The sequence below is a fragment of the Vigna radiata genome, chromosome 5, assembly GCF_000741045.1.
Source record: "Vigna radiata var. radiata cultivar VC1973A chromosome 5, Vradiata_ver6, whole genome shotgun sequence".
Classification (NCBI taxonomy): Eukaryota; Viridiplantae; Streptophyta; class Magnoliopsida; order Fabales; family Fabaceae; genus Vigna; species Vigna radiata.
Genome location: NC_028355.1, coordinates 2,738,526 through 2,761,868, shown reverse-complemented (window position 1 = coordinate 2,761,868; position 23,343 = coordinate 2,738,526). Strand labels below are relative to the sequence as shown.

The 23,343-nt window shown below is 34.4% G+C and overlaps 1 protein-coding gene, 1 long non-coding RNA gene and 1 pseudogene across 5 annotated transcripts in view; all 3 read right to left on the bottom strand.

Annotated features, from left to right (window-relative positions):
- The window catches only part of LOC106762532 (DNA-directed RNA polymerase II subunit RPB2), a 13,402-nt gene extending 8,414 nt beyond the window's left edge, over window positions 1–4,988 (bottom strand). For 3 of the 4 annotated variants that reach the window (XR_001375823.2, XR_001375824.2, XM_014646500.2), the window contains exons 1-4: window positions 4,436–4,986; window positions 2,821–3,042; window positions 2,435–2,725; window positions 2,144–2,341 (exon numbers count right to left, since the gene is read on the bottom strand). Coding sequence is in view for 2 of the 4 variants with exons in the window: in XM_014646500.2 (XP_014501986.1) it covers window positions 2,144–2,341; window positions 2,435–2,725; window positions 2,821–3,042; window positions 4,436–4,690 (966 nt within the window). In the remaining 2 variants the exon portion in view is untranslated. Of the gene's footprint in view, window positions 1–2,143; window positions 2,342–2,434; window positions 2,726–2,820; window positions 3,043–4,435 lie in introns of all 4 variants that reach the window. The other variant, XM_022780463.1, reaches the window with a different exon arrangement.
- A 1,642-nt stretch (window positions 4,989–6,630) lies between these two features.
- On the bottom strand, window positions 6,631–11,753 carry LOC106760067 (annotated as a pseudogene).
- Window positions 11,754–12,303: 550 nt separating this feature from the next.
- On the bottom strand, window positions 12,304–16,856 carry LOC106760009. Its single transcript, XR_001375644.2, has 2 exons — window positions 16,355–16,856; window positions 12,304–12,951 (listed from the first exon to the last, which is right to left on the bottom strand). It is a non-coding gene; the product is annotated as an uncharacterized LOC106760009 (long non-coding RNA).
- Window positions 16,857–23,343: the final 6,487 nt, after the last annotated feature.

Genomic DNA, 23,343 nt, shown 5'->3' with positions numbered 1-23,343 from the left:
TCCCTGTATACAGGCCCCATCAGTCAGTGATGGCAGTCCCTGTAGTTTTGTTGCTTTTAGCCACTACAGGCCCCATCAGTCAATGATGGCAATCCCTGTATACAGGCCCCATCAATTAGTGATGGCAGTCCCTGTAGTTTTGTCGCTTTTAGCCACTACAGGCCCCATCAGTCAGTGATGGCAATCCCTGTAGTTTTGATGCAAGCCCCATCCTTACTTGATGGCAATCTAGTCCTTGGAGTTTGTCATTGTTCTCCTTTGTCAAAGTCATCCCACTTGAAGTTTCATGGTGCTATTTGAAGTTTCGCAGTTGTTTACTACTGTCCATAAATTGCTGTTAGTTGTTTGTCGACATGTGATTGCGCATCTGTTTGCTGCACACTCTTGAAGACCGATCATATATTTCAAATTGAGTTTATTTATTCCAAACTTGGTCCATACAATCTGTATGCTCCAACTTGAGAGGGAGTGTTAGAGATATTATATTTAGTTTATATTGTGTTTATGTTAATTAGGGAAATATAGTCCCTATATGTTTATTAGGGAAACATTGCTCTTATTTTATTTTATTTTATTCTTACATATTCATTTGTATTTGGGCTTAGCCCATATTTCTTCTATTATAAATAGAGAACCCTATGTTTGTATTGAACACAAGGATTAATTTCAATATATAATTTTCACTATATTTAACACCTCCCAAAAAAACCATTGTTAAGTGTTGCTCGGTCTAGAATGAAGATGACGCCCAATGGTACAATAGATCATTACAAAGCTTGTCTAGTGGCCCAAATCACCTATGTCTAGTGTTTGCTTGTCATGGCCTCCATTCACAACTGGCCTCCTCACCAATTGGACATCAAAATTGTCTTTATGCATGACAAGCTACAAGAAGTGGGCATGGATCAGCCACTCGACTTTACAATCTCCAATGACTCACATCTTGTTTGTATGCTTGCCAATCACTCTACGGGTTGAAGCAATTTCCATGTGCTTGGTTCATCCATTTCAGTTCAACCTTGCTTGAGTTTGGTATGAATCATTGTGATGTTCATCACTTGGTGTATTCGCTTCATTCGTCATTTAGCATGTGCATCTATCTTATTGTATATGTTGATGACATAGTTATCGTTTGCAATGACTCTAATGGAATTCTCCAACTCAAGGTCTCACCTTCACAACAGTTTCAGACCAAGGACTTCAGTCCACTCACGTACATCCTTGGCATCAAAGTTGCACAATTCTCATCTAGCATTGTCATTTGCCAACGGAAGTATGACTTAGACATCTTCACCAAGACTGGTGTGTTTGATGGTCATCTCAGCAATAGTCTTATGGATCCTTATTTGAAGCTTCTTCCAAGTTAGGTTGAGACATTGAAAGACTCTAGAATATATCATTGTCTAGTAGGAAAACTTAATTACCTCATTGGTACTCGACCAAACATGCAAGATTAAATGGCTTTAGTAACTTCATCATTAGTTAAAATACAGAGGTACACGAGATACCAGACAAATATATGACAATGAAGTTTGATTCAAATTGCATCAAACCCAATCTTCCATCAGTGGACTAAACATAGAGAAATTGATCATCATCTCGTGAGAGAGAAAGTGCCATGTGGAAAAATCATTACTGACTATTTCAACTCCACAAACCAACTTGCAAACATGCTAACTAAATCCCTAAAAAGATCTTGTGTTGACCACATTGGCAACAAGTTAGGGTCATATGACGTATATGGCCCAACTTTAAGGGGAGTAGATCTTAGTAACTAGGGAAATGTGTACAAATGATAATTAGGGACATCATCCATCATTAATCATCATTAGGTTTCCCTATAATGTACTTTGAAAGATTAGAAATAAAGGATTCGTTTGTGCCATTAAACACACCATTTACAACAACAGAAAAACTCCAAGAGACCTTTTTTTTAATTTTAATATTTTTGGGAGCCTAAGAAACATTAAATAACATTTCAACAAAAAAAGACTGCTCTCCCGAACATGTGAAGAACAATTCAGAGACTGAAATGGGAATGGAAGGGACTGTATAACGATCGCTAAATTATTTCAAATTCTAGACTAGATAAGAAGCACCACTGTGGCTGCAAGCAAATAATATTTAAAACTAGCAAACTCACCTGTTGATTTTGAATTACAAACGCTTCTTCCAGAGAAGGACGTAGCAACTCCATCATTTGAGTGTCCGAAAAGTCATAGCATATATGCTCTAATATATCTTTATCAGCAACAAACCCCAATGCTCGAAACACAATAATGATGGGAATTTCAGTTCGAATATAAGGAAGAGTGGCACGTATATATTGTCCTGAAGAACCCTGAAATGGTAAAATTCATAAACTCAGACGTTGCACAAAACACACAACCACAAAAAACTTCTCAAAAAGCCTAAATTGCAAAATTAACATTACCCCTTTGGAACTAGTCCGAGAAAGCATGCGCACAAACATAGTACTGGGTGGTCTGTTCTGTGACTCCGCCATGGACCGAACTTCAGCCACATAGGCATACTTGTTTGGCTGCCTCTTCTTAAAGACATAGACATGGTTGGTGCTCATCTTCTCCTGAGCAATTAGAACTTTCTCACTCCCATTAATAATGAAATACCCACCTTGATCATACGGGCATTCCCCAAGCTCAGTCAAATCCTTCTCTGAATTCTGGTATAATGTGCAGTAACTAGACCGAAGCATTATAGGAACCTACCATTAAATAATAACAAAAATAAAAAGACTAATGACTAAAAGGTCATTGAGCATTGAATAACAAAATTAAAATTATCCAAATCAAGAGGCACCTTGCCAATGAAAACTTTGGTGAAATCCTGAGTCTCAGTGACCTCTTCACCATCATGCCCCTTCTTTATAACCCTCTTAGAGACATCAACATACAGAGGAGCTGAATACGTGAGGTTCCTTAACCTAGCAGCCTTGGGAAACAAGGTGGCCGTTTCTCCATCAGACTCTGTCATCATAGGCTTACTCAAGTAAATCTGACCGAAACTGATTTTATAAATAGTCTGCAAAAAATCTCATTTGAATTAACTCGTCATTATTGCTAATCATCTTATCTCTACTTACAACTATGTATAATTATTTTAATAGGATATGGGCACAGGAAAAGTTATCTATATCCTTATAAATTGCATTCATCGTTTTTTTTTATCAGCAAGGAAATTGCATTCATAAATAGTATTACCTTCGCATCTAATCACACATGAATTTTGGAGATGCGTCTAAAATTTCATCTACAGTATCCTACTGGATACCTAAGAAAAGAATATGCTAGATATACAGGTCTCAGGATCAAAAACAACGATCATTAACATGGATAAAAGGCAGAAATATTTCCTGGTTTGTTCTGTCAGCATTCTAAACCTAATGAAACAATCTGAAAATTTCATATTCATGGCACCAATCCCTTTTACTTTTCATTTTTCTCCATTTACTTAATGACTGAAATAGTTAATAAGTTTAGTAGGCAAATCATGTTTAGCATACAAAAAGACTTCAAAAAGCTTAGCAATTGATAACAGGTCTCTGATGAGAACGATCTTCTATAAGCAACACTAGTTAACTATCACAAGTTTGTCGCCAACAAAAAGTAAGTACACTAATACTTCATTACGTGCTCACATAACCCAAATTGAGGTCTCAACCCTGAATCTATTTAAAAATGGGTGAAAGACAGCAAGAAAAAATTTCTACAGTAGTTAACCTAACTAATTTATGAATAAAAAATAATAGTCAATGAAAGAAAGCACTACTTGCTTAAGTTCCTATGGTAAAACTGTCATCTAAAACACGGTGAGATAGTATTTACACGGCAGCAAAATGAACCAAGTACCCATTTTTCGGCATTCAACGTAACCTAGTGATAATCACTCCAGTATTTGCGGAATCCACCCTTAAAATACTAGTTGTTTATGGAAGAGAACCGAGCACACGTAGCAATCAAGGAGAGAGAAGCAAACACCTTCTAAACAATACACCAAACATCTCGTACTACTCAATGTCGGACAAAGTCACTCTATGGTATTCATGTCTCTATCATAGTACCACCTACGTCGTCTCAACTCTAGGACATTTCATTTAGTAACACTTTACTCAACTTCCCAACTCCGTGACATTTTACTCAATTTATTCATTTAGTGTCACTATACTCAATTTCTTCACTGAGTGACACTTCACTCAACCCTTCCACCCTGTGACACTTAAGTCAACTTCTTCATTGGTAAGAAACCTTGTCGGCACTCCTTTCTGATACACCAACAACCAGTTCTGATACCAATAGATAAGCATCCGAGCACTTGGGAACCCACCTTAAAAGCTGGTGCCTGGGTTCTTATCACCTAACAAACAGTGCATAATAGAACAGAAGGAAAAAAAAAAAAGGAATATGAAGGAAAATACCTCTGCGAAATCGGATTGGTGACCAGGATTGTGCTGAGACTCGGGTCGAATTTCAATGTCAGCAGACTCATCGACGATTTCCTGCATGGTGTTTTGGATGAACTCGTCGAAGGAATCGAGCTGCTGACGAACGAGGCCTTTCTCTTCGAAGTACGCCGAGATAACGGCCCAAGCGTCTTCCTGCGTGATCTCGTCCTCGTCCTCTTCGTCCTCCATCATTTGCTCCTCGTACTCCTGCTCCTCTTCCAAATCCATGCTACGCTAGTTTAAACTACTAAGCGTTTGTTGAATTTTACTTGCAGAACGAAGGTTCAAGGCTAGAATGAAGAGTGAAACCCTAGCACTGTCGGAGAGGAGGGAAACCCAAGTTGAGGAATTTTTGAAATTAAAGAAAAAACGGTTTGGGTTTGAGCTTTGAACTCTGAAGTTTTGAATGAACTAATGGATCCAACGGCGTCAGTCTTTCGTTGACATTTCTCGTTGTCTAAACAATGCGTTGGCTTTGCTGTGTGCCGTTTGTACGGAATACATAAACGTTTCTAGTTCTTTTTTTGTCTTTCGCGTTTTTTTGGATACAAATTACTCGTACTGATGCTTGTAGGTTTTGACTTCTTTATTGACCTATGTCTTCAGATATTGAACTTATGATTAAAATACTTATATATACACCATAAAATTAATTTTAAATTTGACTTAAAAATATAAATAATAAATTTGACTTAAAATAGACCCATTTCTTCATATTCATAAATTATAGGTAGTAGGTATGGAAGAAGTTTTTTACTTTTTAATCATTAAAAAAATTATGAAATTACTATGTCGTTTAAAATGATATCAAAATAATACCTAGTTATGAAAAAATTTAGTTAATTATTTTCTCGTTGAAATATTAATTTATACATTAGAGTATTTAAATCAATGCTAAGAATAATTCAATCTATTTTTTTCATGGAAATTTAGATAATTTATTTGTAGGAGCAAAATATTTAAATTCACAGCAAAAAGTAAATAATAAACTATAAATATTATAAACATAATAATATTCAATTAAATAATTAAGTTATTAACATTTTATGGTGTCACAATTCTCGATTTATTTACAAATTTGGATCAATATCATTTGAAAATTTCATTGTGAAAAAGTCATCATCACCTTCGACGATTTCTGATTTGTAGTACTAAAGTTGTGTTGGTGTTGAAGTTGTAAAGGTCAAATACAAACTTCAATTAATGTGAACTATAGTTAATCGTACACTTGAACAAAGTCATGTAAGGGTTAGACGACTTCTTCCAAAAAATCATAAACATTAAAGTCGTGTTGAGGGGTGATGACTTCGGTGTAATTGTTGTTGAACTGAAATAGATCTTATGCATGACGACTTTAGCATAATTTTTTGTATTGAAGGCGTGGTCTGTTATCAAGATTTATGATTTTGAATGTGTAAAATCTTTGTTGTGTATGTTTTGGAAAAAATTGGTAATTGTAAAAATGAAATATGCAAAAATGTAGATAAAATTCCCTTAGATCAAAATCACAAGTAAACCTCCATAGTCAAAGAAAATACATTGAATGGATTTCTTTTTCTTTATGCACAAATAACATAAGGATAATAGAGTGAGACTTCTACATTGTATTTATGTAAGAATGTCAAAATGGATTATAATCGATAAGCTATCCTATCCTATCAAAATAAAATGTAAGGATAATTTGATTTGTCTAAATCGTGAAATTGGCAAACCAATTTTTTTAATTAAAAATAAAATTAAAATAATTAAAAAGATTAATCTTCTATATTATGTCAAAACGAGTAATCTATTCCATCTACCACAAATTGATCACTTAGTGAATTAACCTAACTTAATTTATTTATTAACGAATTAAAGTGATAGAATATTTTATTTTCAAATATTTATTATAACGTGATAAAATATTAAATGTTTTTATCAATATTTTTATAGCAAAGAACAATAAATTAAAACTATATTCTTCGATTTTCTTCTTTTAAAAAAAAGTGTATAGATTGTGTTGTACGTCTTGTTTTCTAATAGGTTAGAACCGTCTTCTTGCGCTAAAATGTAAAATTGTAATTATGTAGAAAAAAGTAATTTTCAACTACTGTAAATATGAATTCGGGTTTTTAACATATTTTAGGGACTATTTTGAAACTATTTTTTTAGAATGTTAACAAAGCATATGCAATAAGGAACTATTTTTTAGTTGAATTTACAAAGTAAAATAAAAAGTCAAAAGCGAAAAGATATTGGTTTGATATTAGTTACTAAGGAACTGGTATTTCTTTCTATTACTACGGAAAGTTGTTCAAAGGAACCAAAAGTATACTCATAGTATTATGCTTCGGAAGCATTAACCGACCCTCCATTCTTTTCCATCCGGTAGATGAGCTCGCTACCTGCAGGACCAACATCAATGTAAACTATCGAGTTCTCAACAATTTCTTCCTTCAAAAGCATCATAGCAAGCTCCGTCTCAACCTTTTCGTCAAGCCACCTCTTAATTGGTCTGACACCATAAACCTGAAACATAACACAAACCTTATTAAGTACTCACAGCCTCTGTTGTGCAGTAAACAATTACAATATCATCATGATAATGATACCAACCGGATCATAACTCTCATTAACGCTATAGTCAATAACTGCTTCAGTTAATGTAAATGTAATTCCCCTCTCAGCAAGACTAGAAGCAATTTTCTTCATATGTAACCTTGCAACCTTCCTTAGTTGCTCGTGCGAAAGAGGATCAAATACAATAATTTTATCAAGCCAGTTCACCAGTTCTGGCTTAAAATATTTTTTTACCTGTTGAAAATATATTCATAAGTCATGAGTCACAACAAAGAAAACACACAAAAAACTCAGTCATTTGTAATAAATATTGTGCCAAGAAATATACCTCTTCCATTACTTTATCACGAGCTTGCATTGAAGCCTGTAAAGAGGTGTTCTGCCCCAAGATTAGATGTCATGATAATGACTGTGTTTCTAAAGTCCACAGTGCGGCCATGGCTACATGGCTATCAGTTAACCTTCCATCACCCAAGACTTGAAGAAGAATGTTACACACGGATTTGTGTGCCTTTTCTACTTCATCAAACAGTACCACACAGTAAAGTCTTAGCCTTACTGCTTCAGTTACCACCATCTAGGTTAGTCATCGTACTTCATACCCAAAAATCACAGTAAGCTGAAAAGGGAAAATAGTCAATCCACTTACCCAGGTAGTGCACCAACTAAATGGAAAATAGAATGGCGCTCAGCATATTCTGACATATCAAGTCTAACCAACTGATTTTGATTTTCATTATCAAACAGTTCCTCAGCGAGAGCCTTTGCAAACTCCATTTTCCCAACACCAGTTGGACCCAAGAACAGGAAGGAGCCCGTTGGTTGTTGACGTCTCCCAACCCCGGCTCTTGATTTTATCATAGCCTCTGCTACAGATTTAACGCCTTGATCTTGCCCTACAACTCTCTCGTGCAATCTGTCAGCAAGACTTATCAACCTGTTTTATCCTCTTGCCCGAGTCTAGTCACTGGTATGCCTGTCGAGTTGCTAACGACCTTAGCAACTTCTTCAGGTCCAACTGTTTCTGACAACATTAGATTTTCGTCAGTGTTCCCTTCAACCTCTTGAATTGCAGATTCCAGTCCCCGAATCGCTGCACGCTCCACTTCCACAACTGTGTCAAGATCAGGAGGCTTCTCATCCTCTAGAACAGTTAAGTTCACCTCAATATCATCTTTTTCTTGCTTTAGTGTTCGAATCTTTTCTATCTTGTCCTTTTTGTTTCTTTCCTTCATCATCAAATGTTCAAGCTTACCTGTCACGTCATCAAGCTCTATCCGCATCTAAACATAAAAATAAAATTATAACGGTTGTAAAACGTAATCTTAATTTCAAGGACAGCCAATTAGCATAGTAAGATAATCAACACTTACATTTATTAAACGAGCTTTACTGACATTGTCTTTCTCTTTCTCTTTCTCCAGAGCAGTAAGTTCCACTTCTAAGTTCATTTTTTTCTCTCTAAGGTTGTCAATTTCCTTTGTCTGACTATCGAGTAGGCCTCTTACATTCGCACAAGCCTCATCAACTAAATCAATTGCCTTGTCTGGAAGACAACTACATACACAACCGAAATTATTCATTTCAATAACTTATTTAAACATATAACGTCTAAAGCCAAATGCTTTCTTTCAATGGAAACCAAAACAATATGGAGACTAAACTTTTCACGAGGACTAAAACTTACAATTCCAATCAAAACTAATATACTGCATTGCCAATTAAAGAATACACTAAAATAGAGCAGCATATACCAGTGATGTAGCGACTAGACAATTGAGCCGCAACAACCAAAGTACGATCAAGAATCCTTACACCATAGCCACCTTCGAATCTTTCTTTCAAACCACGAAGTATAGTTACACTATAATCAACACTTGGTTCTGTCACGTGTATCTTTATAAACCTTCTATCAAAAGCTGGATCCTTCTCTATATACTTCTTATATTCTCCATTCGTAGTGGTGCCAATGCACTTCAATTCACCCCGCGCAAGCAGAGGCTTAAGAAAATGAGCAGCATCCATTGGACCCTGACCTTTTCCAACCCCAAAAATCACATGAATCTCATCAAAGAAAAGAATAACTTTCCCTTCGGCCTCTTTCACTTCCTCCAAAATTGCATTAAACCGCTCCTCAAACTCTCCTCGTGTACCCCCAACCAACGCACCGATCTTCACTTCAATGAGCCTAACATTTTCAAGACTCTTAGGAACATCCCCTTTAGCGATCCTCTAAGCCAATCCTTCAACCACAGCAGTTTTTCCCTGGTTCACCAATCAAAAGTGCATTGTTTTTCATAATTCTAGATAAAGTATTCATAACTCTTTTTGTTTCCCCGTCCCTTCCAATAACTGGGTTGAGCTTCCCGGCTTGTTCCACAAGGTCTTTTCCATAGGTATTCAAAGCCTGAAAACTAAGAGATATATACAATGTGAGTTTGAATGAATGAGGGAAGTGTATGAGACTGTGATACTGTATTAGATAATGGAGGACATAAGAAGCATGGAACTTGAGAAAATCTTTAGAACTTGTCATGCCTATAATGATTTTTTCTTAAGAATACATGACTGTAAATATAACAAGAAAGAAGATTTGGAAGAGTGATTACTGTGCTCAGAAATTATACGGCGTGTGTTTTGTTTTTTATTGTTCCTTTTGTTTCTCTATGTTTCTTCTATTATTGAAAACATTTTAACCAGCAACAAATAACAAGCATACAAGAAGTGATACTTTTCCTTGTAGATCTAAGTTGACTGGAAAATGCACCAAGTAAATTTCCAATTTCTAATTTCTAAGACCAAAGACTTTACTTCAATATTCAACCAAAAACATAACAGGATATGATATAGGGAAGCACCTAGCTGCATATCTGAATGAAGAAACTAACTTATTCACCAACAAATCCTCTGTCTGGTAATCTCCTATATTTGTTGCTGCTCATCTCTTCAAGGGGGTTGCACTTTATCAAGTGTGAAGGGGAGGACGGGAAATGTCTTTTTAACCTTGTACTCTTTTATCTCTTCCGGAATTCATATTTCTTTTTACACCTGTAATTTTTTAATTTTGGTACTATTTATTGTTACCAAGTCGATCTTATGAATGCTAACGCTGATAAATAAGAGTTAGATTATCTCTATCACACTTTTCTGACAGAACTAAGTGATTGTTTTCCTGCTACCTGGCAAATTTTGTTCTCTATTATGAATGATCAAGTGTAAATAATTAAACTAGAACCGAGGAAAATAGAATGATAATTGAATAAATTTCTTTAACTTATGATTGTTGGTTGACTGTAAACGCTGTAGCCAATTAAGACGATTGTGTGCAAAATTAAGCCAATTTAGATTTAGCAGCTGTAAACATGATAAATTATTAATGCAACATTATACAGGATGTGCATGAGTCTTAAATTAGTGAAATAAGCTATGAAAGCACCTTGGTGAAGACTTTTACTAGTTGGAGCCTCGTAAGAACATTTGTAGTAGCTAAAGGACCACCACTGTCTAACTTTTCTTGAACAAAGTTTGTCAATCTCTCTTTGTTTTCTCCTGTCCTGTCCTGTTGAGTTGGATTATGGACAATTCTAATAGTTGAACTGTTGTCGCAAAGGCTCATTTTCTGCCTCTAATACTTTACTTTGAGGTCAACAAGAATAATCTTCATCTATAATCCTCCACACATGTTGGGTTGCATAGCTCTAAATTTTGCTTGTGCTCTAGGTTGAACATCTAGTTACAATATATAGAAGTGACTTTCCTATCGTCGACTCCCTAAACTTGCCTTCAAATATTGGAGGAACTGGCTATTGTTTCCTTCCTTAGGGTCATGTATAAAATTACATACCACACTACCAACATAGGCAGATAGAAGATCGGTATATACAACTTGCTACATAGGATACCTTATAGATATCTTTCTTTCCTCAAGGCAATTGCATAATTTCTGTAACTTTTTTCAATTTTATTTTCACGGGCACCTACCTCTTGGTTAACACATTAAGCCCTTAATTAACTATTTAATATCCTAATTGTATTAATTATATTTAATATCCTAATTGTATTAACTATATTTAATATCCTAATTGTATTAACTATCCCTCATTCTTATACGTACATGTGAGTGTCCTAAAATTAGAAAATATTTTATTTAAGAAATTAAATGATTTCAATAAACTATTAAAACTAAATTTAGTACCTCAAAGATTTTGTACCCGTGTCACTTTTCCCTTTCCTTCCTTCTTTGATGCGGACTTCTGATTTCAACTTCGATGTCACCACACCGAGCAAGTCTGAGATCTGAGAATTTTCCAGAAGGCCGAGGATGAGCTGGTCGACGTCCAGGTGCGTGTCTTTTTGAACAACTGCGTTTTGTTGATGACTTTGATGAGGCTCGGGCTGGGCGGAACCACTTCCGGAAGATGAGATTGCGATGACAACTTTTTCAAGGCTTAGTTGAACACTCTTTCCGCTGCGCCGGTCGATTCCTTTCCCGCCGTATTAGATATAGCTTGGGAGAAGATTCCCTCCTTGTCACAGAGTAGAGTGTAGGCGAGATGGAGAGGTGTGTACTTCGCGTGGCCACTCCTCACCGCTGTCTTGTGAACACTCTTGAGAGCCTCGTTTGTCTTGTGCGTACACTCGTCGGGATTTATCATTTCGCCGTGAAAATGTGGAAAAAAGAACTTGAATAGGGAGTTTTGATGTATATGAAGCGGAAGAATGACTACTATACGAAGCGGAAACGACGACCGCAAAATAAAAGAAAAAAAAAAAAGTATCGTTGCTCAGCAAATAAACATTGGCGCGGATGCGAGCAGACGCATCCGCGCCAATGTTTATTTGCTGAGCAACGGTACTTTTTTTTCTTTTATTTGCGGTCGTCGTTTCCGCTTCGTATAGTAGTCATTCTTCCGCTTCATATACATCAAAACTCCCGATTCAAGTTCTCTCCTTTCTCCACATTTTCACGGCGAAATGATAAATCCCGACGAGTGTACGGACAAGACAAACGAGGCTCTCAAGAGTGCTCACAAGACAACAGTGAGGAGTGGCCACGCGCAGTACACACCTCTCCATCTCGCCTACCCTCTACTCTCCGACAAGGAGTGAATCTTCTCCCAAGCTCTATCCAATACGGCGGGAAAGGAATCGACCGGCGCAGCGGAAAGAGTGTTCAACCAAGCCCTGAAAAAGTTGTCATCGCAATCTCATCTTCCAGACGTGGTTCCGCCCAACCCGAACCTCATCAAAGTCATCAACAAAGCGCAGTTGTTCAAGAAGACGCGCAACACGCACCTGGACGTCGACCAACTCATCCTCGGCCTTCTGGAAGATTCTCAAATCTCAGACTTGCTCGGTGTGGTGACACCGAAGTTGAAATCAGAAGTATGCGGCAAAGAAGGAAAGGGAAAAGTGCCACGGTTGACAAAACCTTTGAGGTACTAAATTTAGTTTTAATAGTTTATTGATATCATTTAATTTCTTAAATAAAATATTTTCTAATCAGGAAAGTATATAAAAATTTAGGACAATCACATGTACGTATAAGAATGAGGAATGGTATGGTTAGTACAATTAGGATATTAAATAGTTAATTAAGAGCTTAATGTGTTAACCCAGAGGTAGATGCCCGTGAAAATAAAATTGAAAAAAGTTACAGAAATCATGCAATTGCCTTGAGGAAAGGAAGATATCTATAAGGTATCCTATGTAGCAAGTTGTATATACCGATCTTCTATCTGCCTATGTTGGTAGTGTGGTCTGTAATTTTATACATGACCCTAAGGAAGGAAACAATATCTGCAAATAGACAACAAAACCAAATAAACAATCATACCTAAGTTGGTACAAAATTAACCAATAAACAATACCAAATTGACTGGTCGGACAGCAGAGCAATGGCTGCTCCACTCTCTTGTGATAGGAAATATCTGCAAATAGACAACAAAACCAGAACAAAATACTTAGACCATAATTGATGCAATGGCAATGCAGTCTAAATGCTTCCACAGAAGTTATTAATCAAGGTGTATGAGTTGCTAATTCAGAAAAAGGCAAATCTGAAAAGCATAATTAAACTTGTTGGAAAGGTTCTCATGATGCAATTGTGTACACAATGGAAAATCAGAAAAATAGTTATTATACAAGGCCAATTTGCACGTCAAAACTGATTCAAGCACAATTGGTGTTTCCTTTACACTCAGTACTACTGTAGTGTTGAATCTGCAAATGAGTGTTTATTTGTAACAATTAGAGCTGCTTCTAAGAAATGTGGTGCAGTTTGCAGGTCACACTTCTTAATCATTGGAGGAACTTCATAGTTCTTATTATTGGAGTTACCATTTTTAGGAAGAGGAGTGCAAAAAGAAATTGGAGGTGAATAGGAAATTGTCAAAGCTGCAGGGGCCATTTCTTCAGCTGTAATGTTCTGTTATACCTAAGGTTCTGTGTCATTAATGGAGTCTTTCAACCTTGAGTTCAGCTTGTGTTTGATTATGTTCAGCATGAGACAAGTTTCTTTTATGATATTAAACATGTCTCAAGTGTTTACAGCTCATGTTAATCACAGAATTGCAAAATCAATAGTTTAGTTCATAAAAAATCTGGTTTAGTATGTTGTAACTGTTTTCAGTCAAGTTATGCATCGTGCTTGATGTCTTTGTTTGGTCTCAAGTCATTAAACATCTCCTACCTATTGTTTTGTAGCTAGATCTACTGCAATAGGACTTCCTTAAGCTTTTAACTGTGCTGCCTAATTTGATTCCACTGAATTCTACATTCTAGTGCTTCTTTCATCAAATTTGTCTGCATTTTGGCAATTACAAGCATCTACTTGTTTCAGTGCATTATTAACATTTGTGCAAGTGTATTTTGCCATTAGAAATCTGTTTGCACAGTGAATTTGGTGTTATAGTTCAGATAAAAATTGGTAGTCTTATAGTTCCATTACTTAATTTTTTATACATATAAATATTGTGATATGACCATTTCATCAACTATCAGATCATAAATGCCAATAACACATTAAAAGAGATATGTGAGAAATGATTTCCACTAACAGTACTAAACTGTCAAACATAACAAGCACATTCAAAAAGGCAAAATTAAAAAAAAAAAAAAGTCAACTTAACTAATACTTGAGAGGGTACATTTGTCAATGTGCCTAAAACAACATATTGCCTTTCATACTAGTACTAGGGAAGCAACAGCCATAGCTTAGAAGTTCCTAACACGTTACTCCTCAACCACCTCCACAGAAAGAAAAACTCAGTCCAAGTGCTTACACAAAATATGTCTAAAACAATGCCTAATTTGTAGATTTTGTGTGGAAGGAGTGACTAACATGGTTCTATCCTTAGCTTCACGGAATAGAGTTGGTGATGTGGTGATGTGACACACTTTGACTTTTTCCTAGATTTTAAAAGTATGATTGTGTTTATTCGTTGTTAATTTGGCTCTTTGGAATTATTTGAGGACACAGAGAAGAAAAAGCAAGAATGCAGGCGGCAAAGAGTAAGGAAATTTAGGCCATATATGGTAACTGGAAAATGTCTTAATGTATTTGTCTTCTATCTTAGAGTATTATTGGCAACCTAAAATAAAAAAGATGTTCTTTGGTAGAACATAACCTTCAATGAGTATATACACTCTTTTAAATTTTTCACTCTTTTAACTAGAACATGGTATGTATATACACTCTTTTTGAACTTCGTATGGTTCCATTATTTTTACTTTTGATTCTTTTATGAACATTGCTGTAATGATTCTAAACATATATAGTAGTAATGATACATGCCATGCTAGTACATATGAACCGTGGCCGACATGATCAAGACAACTTATATCACTTCATTAAGTCTTTCAGGGCACCCAATTCAATCTTTATATCAAGCTATTTTCTATCCATTCAATTTCATTCTAAATTTTACACTTTGTTAAAGGACTCAATAAACATTAATTGGATGCATTTTCTTTTATCTTCCTTCCCTAACTTGAATAGAATTATTTTTGCAAATATGGCCGTGACCAATATCACTGAGATCAAAACTAGCCAAGTTTCTGAAATATTCTCTCTCATTTTCTCCATGAAATAAGATGCAGAGAAAAGGAAATCACACCTCAACCTGGCAGAGAAAACTGAATATTCATAGTGAGCCAAACATGGTAATCATTTGTCAATGCAAATCTGAACTATTTATAGAGAAAAAGAAGAATTTATGAGGGCCAAACACGCTTAGTTGACCAAACTTAAGAAGATCTGGTAGGGCCATGTTAACTTAGTATTTTACATCAATAAATCATTTANAGAATCTATTTTATTAAGACAAGTTTGAACATGTACCGATACAACNAAAACTAAATAAAAAAAGTTGTGTTGGAGAACTATAAAATTCCACATTTAACAAAGAAAAAAAGTGTACATAAACATAAAAGGGTTGAGTTCAATTGATTTTAAACTTTTTGGACTATACATCTCCCTTACTTGATATAAATCCAATCAAGTGCAGACTCCTATTTGGCCCATTCACAATTTCTTCATGTTAACTTAGTATTTTACATGAAGAAATCATTCCCAGAATATATTTTATTAAAGCAAGTTTTAACGTGTAAACATTCAAACAAAAAAAAAAAAAAAAAGTGGACACAAGATCACAATCTGGCTGCAGCATTATTTGGAGAATATGAATCCAATTTTTTGGTCTCGATATGCAATCTAAAGGATAATCATACGTCTACTACGCGGCTATCCCATAATACTAAAAACTTTTACTATATATAAGATTTGCTGACTTTTCACAATCTCACTCACATTCTAACAACCAAATGATAGATACTATGAATCTCACTCGCATCCTAAGAAAATGAATCCAATAACCAATACCAATTCTAAACAATGCATCCAATTATGTTACAATCTTATAATGTACGATTTTAAAAATGTAACCTTTAGGACAATCACAACTGTCTTTGACCTTCACCGGAGAAGTATTAGCGCCACCACATCCTCCACCTCCTCAACACCGGGTTTGAGCTTCTCAAATTTCTAGTGGAAGCACGAACCTTTTTCCTGATGTTTGACAGTTTTCCCTAGGTTTGAGACAATAATCACAAATTCCACTCACTTTATTCCAGAAATTGGGGATGTTGAGAATCTTACGATTCTCCTCACTGTCTTTAGGACAGTTTGTTTGTTTTGTGTTTGTCTTTCGCTTTTTCGTTTCCCCTTTGTAACTCTATATATAGAGTTTCCCTTCCCCCTTTTGTTTTAAGAAAAGAAAAATACAGAATGTACAACAGTATTACTGAAATAAGAAAAGAAGTTGTTTTTCTTACCATTCTCATCATCACCGTCATTTTTCCCTTCTGCATCTTCTTCATCGCTGCCGTGCACGACGGAGATCGACGGTGCTGATCGCCTTTCTCTCTCGATCTCCAGACACAACGCCTCGCTCTTTTCTCTCTCTTGGTCTGTCCCTTTATTGAAGTCTGCCACGTACGCTGACGAGAAGCTTCTTTACTTGCATTCTCTGAGCCAAGAATGGATTGGGCCGAAGCGTGCAAGGCCCATTTTAATAGGGGAAAAACTTACCACTGTCCGCCAACGAAGACGGAGACGGATGGCACTGAACGAAAAAGCACTCTGATGGGAACACTCACACTCACACTCACACTCACGATGACGGAGGCTCTGTGAACAAAGAGGACCTCTCTCAAGGAAGACCACGAACAGCACCTCTGTGAAGCAAGGGCACAAAATCTTTTTCCTTGTCACAAATTCCTTTGTCTCTTACTCTAAAAGTTTAATCTTTTAGAAGAGATTCTTTACCAGCATAAGATTTATCCTCAAAATCTCAACTCACAAATTTTCTGGACTATCATCACTTTTAAGTGTCATATGTGTCTTTATTATTATTATTATTTTATTTACTGCAGTTTAATATTTATTACACGCTCATTTTTAGTAAATATTTTAAGTAACGTGTCGGTTGAAGAAACTTCTTTCGAGTATTACTATCTAATAGAGATATTACAAAAAAGAATAAATTTCGAACTATGAAACATATTTTTGAATATATGTATTTTTCAAGTACTGTTAATGATATTTGTAATTACTTTTGTAGTAAAAAATAGTTTCGACCATTGAATTTACTTCAAACTTATTTTATTTTAAATATGTTAATCGATAGATTGAAAGAATATTTTATTTTCAAATATTTATCATAAAGTGATAAAATATTAAATGTTTTTATCAATATTTTTATAGCGAAGAACAATAAATTAAAACTATATTATTTCTTCGATTTTCTTCTCTTAAAAAAATAGTGTATAGATTGTGTTGTACGTCTTGTTTTCTAGTAGGTTAGATCTGTCTTCTTACACTAAAATGTAAAATAGTAATTCTGTAGAAAAAAGTAATTTTCAACTACTGTAAATATGAATATCTTCAAACTATTTTTTTAGAATGTTAACAAAACATATGCAATAAGATATATTAAATTGAGAAGCTTTGAAAAGAGTTTCCTAAATTAAAGAGAGTTAGCATATCCTATGAATTAAATTGAGCCTTGATATTAAAACCCACACTTTTAATACGTGGCGTTGAAAAAGAAATTAATTATACTGAGTGGTTGTTACTTTAAATTAATTACAGAATAAATTGTGCCTTGACATTAAAATCGACACTTTTAATATGTGGGTTGAAAAAAAAAAAAAGTAATCTTGTTGCTTAAATCAGGTGAAAAGCTTTTATCACTAAGAACAAGTTCTATACATTGATAGTGTGAAATAGTTGAATTTACAAAGTAAAATAAAAATCAAAAGCGAAAAGATATTGGTTTGAAAGAAAAAAAAACGTAATTTAAATTAAATTCTTAAAAAATTAGAAGAAAAAAAAACATAGAGTTAAGAATAATAACTCAAAAAATAGTAAAATAAATACAAAATTAATTTTCTTTACTTACATACACGTCTCTTCATTTTAAACCACTCAAATCTAAATAAAACTTCCTCACACTATGAATAAATTCATAAAAATTTATAAACTCAAATATTCATAGAAGAAAAATAAAATAATTTTTTACATGAAAATAGAAATATGCATGATATATTTGAAGAGTTATGAAGTTATAATGCATAAAAATAGTTAAATGTTTATAAATTCAAAAATTAATAAAATTAAATATAATAAGTTTTGAATTTCAAATTGTAACATTCCAATAAATATAGATTGAAAACTATAAATATATACAGGAGTTATCAGTAATAATATGATAGAACAGCATAATAACATAATTACAGAGTAGGGATATTTTGGGATATGTATATAAAATATCCCAGTAATTTAAGACCGAGCATGAGTTGAAGAAAACAAAACAAAATATACAAGTTTAACCGAATGGTTCTAGAGTTTATTTAGACTAAACGGTGTTACAAAAGGTATTATATCGAACGACCATACAAAAGAATAATAAGGTTGAACGGTTATCTACACAGTTTAAAAATTAAACTAAGGATCGGACGGTCCTACACTATCTTCTGGCTGTTCACTTTGCAACGCTTCATCCAAAGAGTCTTCAACACTTTCTGCTCACATTCCAAAGAATGATCATTGCAGTGAAGAGAACGATAGAACAGTCAATAAGGACAGACAAACAGGAAAGAAGGGTAAGCTTATGTAATTTAATTAAGAATATCAAAACATATCATTTCAGAGAAAAATAAATAACTTCAAACAACATATACAATCACAAAATCATCATACAAGTATCTCAACCAAAAACCGAACATATAAGCATAATAACCGACCACTAATGACACTGTCCGGACTGTATGTCAGCACCCGGAACCAAACCCTACACACCCTTTATTATTTCTTCTTTCTCCCTCTCGTTGTCTTCCCCTCCTCCCCCCCTCCCTCTTTTTTACCATTTTTGAACGTGTTGCGGTATTCCTTCCCTTCCTCTCTGTTGCTCGTTTGTACATTGTATCGTGGTTAGCTGTGTAGCAAATCTTCTTCTCACAAACATATCAACTTTTTTCTGGCGTCCAGGTTAGTTATTTTTATTTCTGCTTGATCTTGTTGATGTTGCGGGTGTGGGAAAAAAATGCTCGTATGATGAATATATGTTAATATGGTTGATCTGCATATTTTTTCGTTGCTTGATATGTGTTACTGGTCATATATTTTCGCTGCTTGAATTGTTTTGGGCATTGGAAGTAGGGGAGATGCAGGGTTAACCTCAAAAGGAACTGCGGTTAATAGTCGCCACACTACGAAGTGCGGATCTGGTGGCGCCGCAGTTAGATTTGCGGCTAATGGCAACCACAGGTGGATCTGCGATTGGTTTTCGGAGGTGCATGGCCGACGCATTAGCAAGTGCGGTTCTGGTCCTGGATTGTTCGTAGTTCGATATGCGACTATGGCGAAATACATTTCGTTTTGCGATTACGGCGAACCGTAGTTCGATATGCGATTGTTGTTTATCGCCACCTTTTAGTGCATTTTAGTTGTGTTTGTTTATTGCGTTAGGTTTAATATATTTTCAGATTATATTTTTAATTCGTTTTGTTTGCTAAATTTTTTTCAAATTGTTTTTTTTTTTTTTGTAAATTTTTATATATTATTTATTATGTATGTAATTTTATTAAATTTTTTTATTTTTGTTTATGAGTTTATAATTTTATTCAATTTTAAATTTTTAGAATATTTTTATTATGTATTACATTTTTTTATTTCTTTTTTTAACACTTTTTTTTTTGTAAAATATATTTTTGAATTGTTTTTATTTGTTTGTTAAATATTTTTGAAATTGTTAAATTTTTTTAAAAAAAAATTATTTCTTTTTGTATTATTTATTATGTATATAATTTTAGTTAATTTTTTTATTGTTGTTTATGAATTTATAATTTTTATTAAATTATTTACTTAATTAAATAATTATTATTATCTGTAAATTTTATTTTCTTACATATTATTATTTTTTATTTGTAATTGTTTAAGTAATTTTTTGTTTTTATTTATTTATTTATTATTTTATTATTAATTTTAAAATTTTGTATTATATAATTATTTATTTTTCTTCTATATAATATGTTAATAATATAATTGGTTAGAATTATAGGTGCATCATCTTATCGTGGCGATGCTTCATCCTCTTGTGGTGATGAAAGGAGATGACCTGCGTAGAAGACGCGTAGAGAAATATTGTGTGAGCTTCATTGATGAGCATGATTATGAGGACCAGGAGTTTATACAGCAGGGACATCGTGAGGACGACTATGATAAGCATTAGGATGTTCAAGAGCATGATGACTATAACGAGGAAGAAGATGAAGACGAACATGAAGTTGAAGATGTTGGATTTCTAGGAGGTCCATCTGACACCTCCTTGCTTACACATTATACACAACATGTTGCATTTGCCATATGGCAAGGCCAAGTTAGTCATCAACCTAAATGTTAATTTTTGATTAATTGTTTTTTTTTTTGTAATATAATTATGTGTTTTTATGTAGGACAAAAGGGAGATTAAAGTGATGTCCCATGGTAAAAAATTAAAACATTTTGGAATGTATTATGAGGCTATTGAGCCTTATATCTCCATGTCGGGGTTGACTTCCTTACTCAACCTATCCTACGAGTATGCCAATATTGATCGTTTCACTTGCGGAGAGGTGGCACCTAGAGACGAATACTTTCCACCTCTTGGTAGGTAAGATGAGTGTCACATTAGATGATGTTCACAATCTCCTCTACCTACTTATCATGGGGCAAATTTGTGAGGTGGAGGAGCTAGAGTACGATGAGGCTCAGTCTCATCTTATGGACTTGCTTGGTGTCAACCGCGCCAAAGCTTCAATCGAGATGAGGCAGTCACGTGATCCAAAAGTTAGGCTGAGCTGGCTCTGCGAGGTCTACCAGGATTACATATAGCAGGAGCTTTGGGAGTGTGCTGCTCGGGCATACTTGTTGCATCTGCTTTGATGCACAATTTTTACTAATAAAAGTGGGACATTGATTCGGGTCTCGTACCTCCTTCTGTTGCTAGACTTGAATGCCTGTCCGAGATATGCCTGGGGAGCAACTGCACTGACACATACTTATGAGCAGCTAGGAGATTCCAACTTCACTGGTATCAGGCAGATAGCTAGATATTCCACTCTTCTACAGGTAAATTTTAGTTTAACCAAAATTTTTTAATATATTTTAGGAAAGTATAAAACAATTTAAGTAATGTTTTTTGTAGAGTTGGATATATGAGCACCTTCCTGACATGGGAAGGAGACAAGTCTCAAATAGGTACACAAATCTCGATCCACGGGATTCACGATATATACCTCTGAGGCAGGGTTGGAGTCATACGAAGGGGTGGGCATATCTAGATGGGCTCACTTATGATGCGGTCATCTGACATCCTTACATTTCGCACAGACATACTTGTCCATTCATGGCGATATCTATGTTTTCAAGATGGATCCGACTAAGCAACATGATTCACCGACATCTGCCTGAACGCGTGTTGCTTCAGTTCAATTTTCAGCAGATCATACCACATTCGCCTGAGAGCCTTCTGATACCAAACATTTCTATGATTGATCTAAATTGGTTGAGGTATGTAGAACATGCCATTATTGGTGTCATTGAAGCTCAGAACCCCTATGTATGTGTTGATGGATACCTAGTGTGGTTTAGACAGGTGTTCCACCCGTACGTCACTCCATCTGACGACGATGACCGACCCAATAATGCATCCTGCATGAAGCGACACCTTCCGGATGACATCCTGGTGCCCCCAGTTCGTCGTAGTCGCCAAAATATGGATTGTTGGTATGTAATGAAACTAAGTGTGATTATTTATTATATCATTTGATGTTTACATAGTTAATTTATTTATTTTGTTATATTCATTTTAGGGTGGTATGAGGCGTGTGATCAGGATGCTGCAGAGCATGTTAACCTGTCAAGACATCGTAGAGGGCAGTGTAGCTTATCAGCGTACTATTGAGACACTACAGGTTGCTCGTAGATCCGTTGAGGAGTACGAGGCTAGTACGAGTAAAGGTTCTTGTCATATACATGGACGAGCTTCAAATTCTTTAAAGGACATTGTTATATATCTTTATTTTTTAATGCTTATTTATGTAACATTTAATTATACTTTGAATATTTATAATGCATATTTATGTATGATTTCCATACTTTAACTATTTCTAATTTTTTGAATGCGTTAATATAAGCATGTGCATGAGATTGAAGAATAACGACAATAAATTAAAAACAATGAATTAGTACCAAACCAAACAGTGAAATTGAAATGTTAACTTAATTATCTAAATATAATTATAAAGAAAATAGTTAAAAATTAAAATATTAAGATATATAACTTAAACAAATAAACAATATTTTAATATTTAAGAATATCATATCAATTATAATAGTGCAGAGGATATACACCAAAGGAACAATTTCATTAAGTGTAAATGATAAAATGAATAAACAATAAATACACGAGGACAAAGTAGTGGAAGAGCTTAGAACTCCTCATAATCACACAATCTTCCATTTAATTTAATCTTGTGTGACATAGGGTTTGCCGAAGTTGGGAAGTAGCAATCTTTTCAACAACAGATCTTTAATTTTGTTGATTGATTTTTTGCACATGACATGTTGTACATCATTACTAATTTATTCTTAATATTCAGGATAATGATATACTCGTAACATTGGCTTACATTTGTTTAGGATAATGATATTTTAACAACTTTTTTTAACAATTTTTAAACAATAAATTATGTGTCATTATTTTATTGGTTTGTATATTTAAAACAGACCAATCACAAACTGTTAAATCATTATCAAAAAGTTGTCAAAAAATAGTTGTTAATACATTTTTTATTTATTTATCGTTCAACAAACCATGATATTGTTATTTCATGTGTAAGTGAATCTTAAAGGTTTTCACTTAAATCAAAATCACAAACCTATGTATTTAAAGAAAATATGTTGAATGGACTATCCTACTCTATGCACAAAGAACACAAGCATAATATAGTAAGATTCATATTGTATTTTTGTAGGGGTATCAAAATGAGTCTGTGGCTTATGCACCAACCCAACAAGACGGGTTGGGTTTGAATTTTTAATTCATCAGTATGTTCTGGTATAATCCGAACGTAAACTTGACAAGTCAATTTTTTAAATTAAAATAATTAAATAAATTAATTTTTTTATATTATTTTTTAAAATATGTTAATATACAATATTATTTTAGTTTAAATCATTGAAATTTTAAAATTTAGTTCTAATTATTAGTTTTAATAGA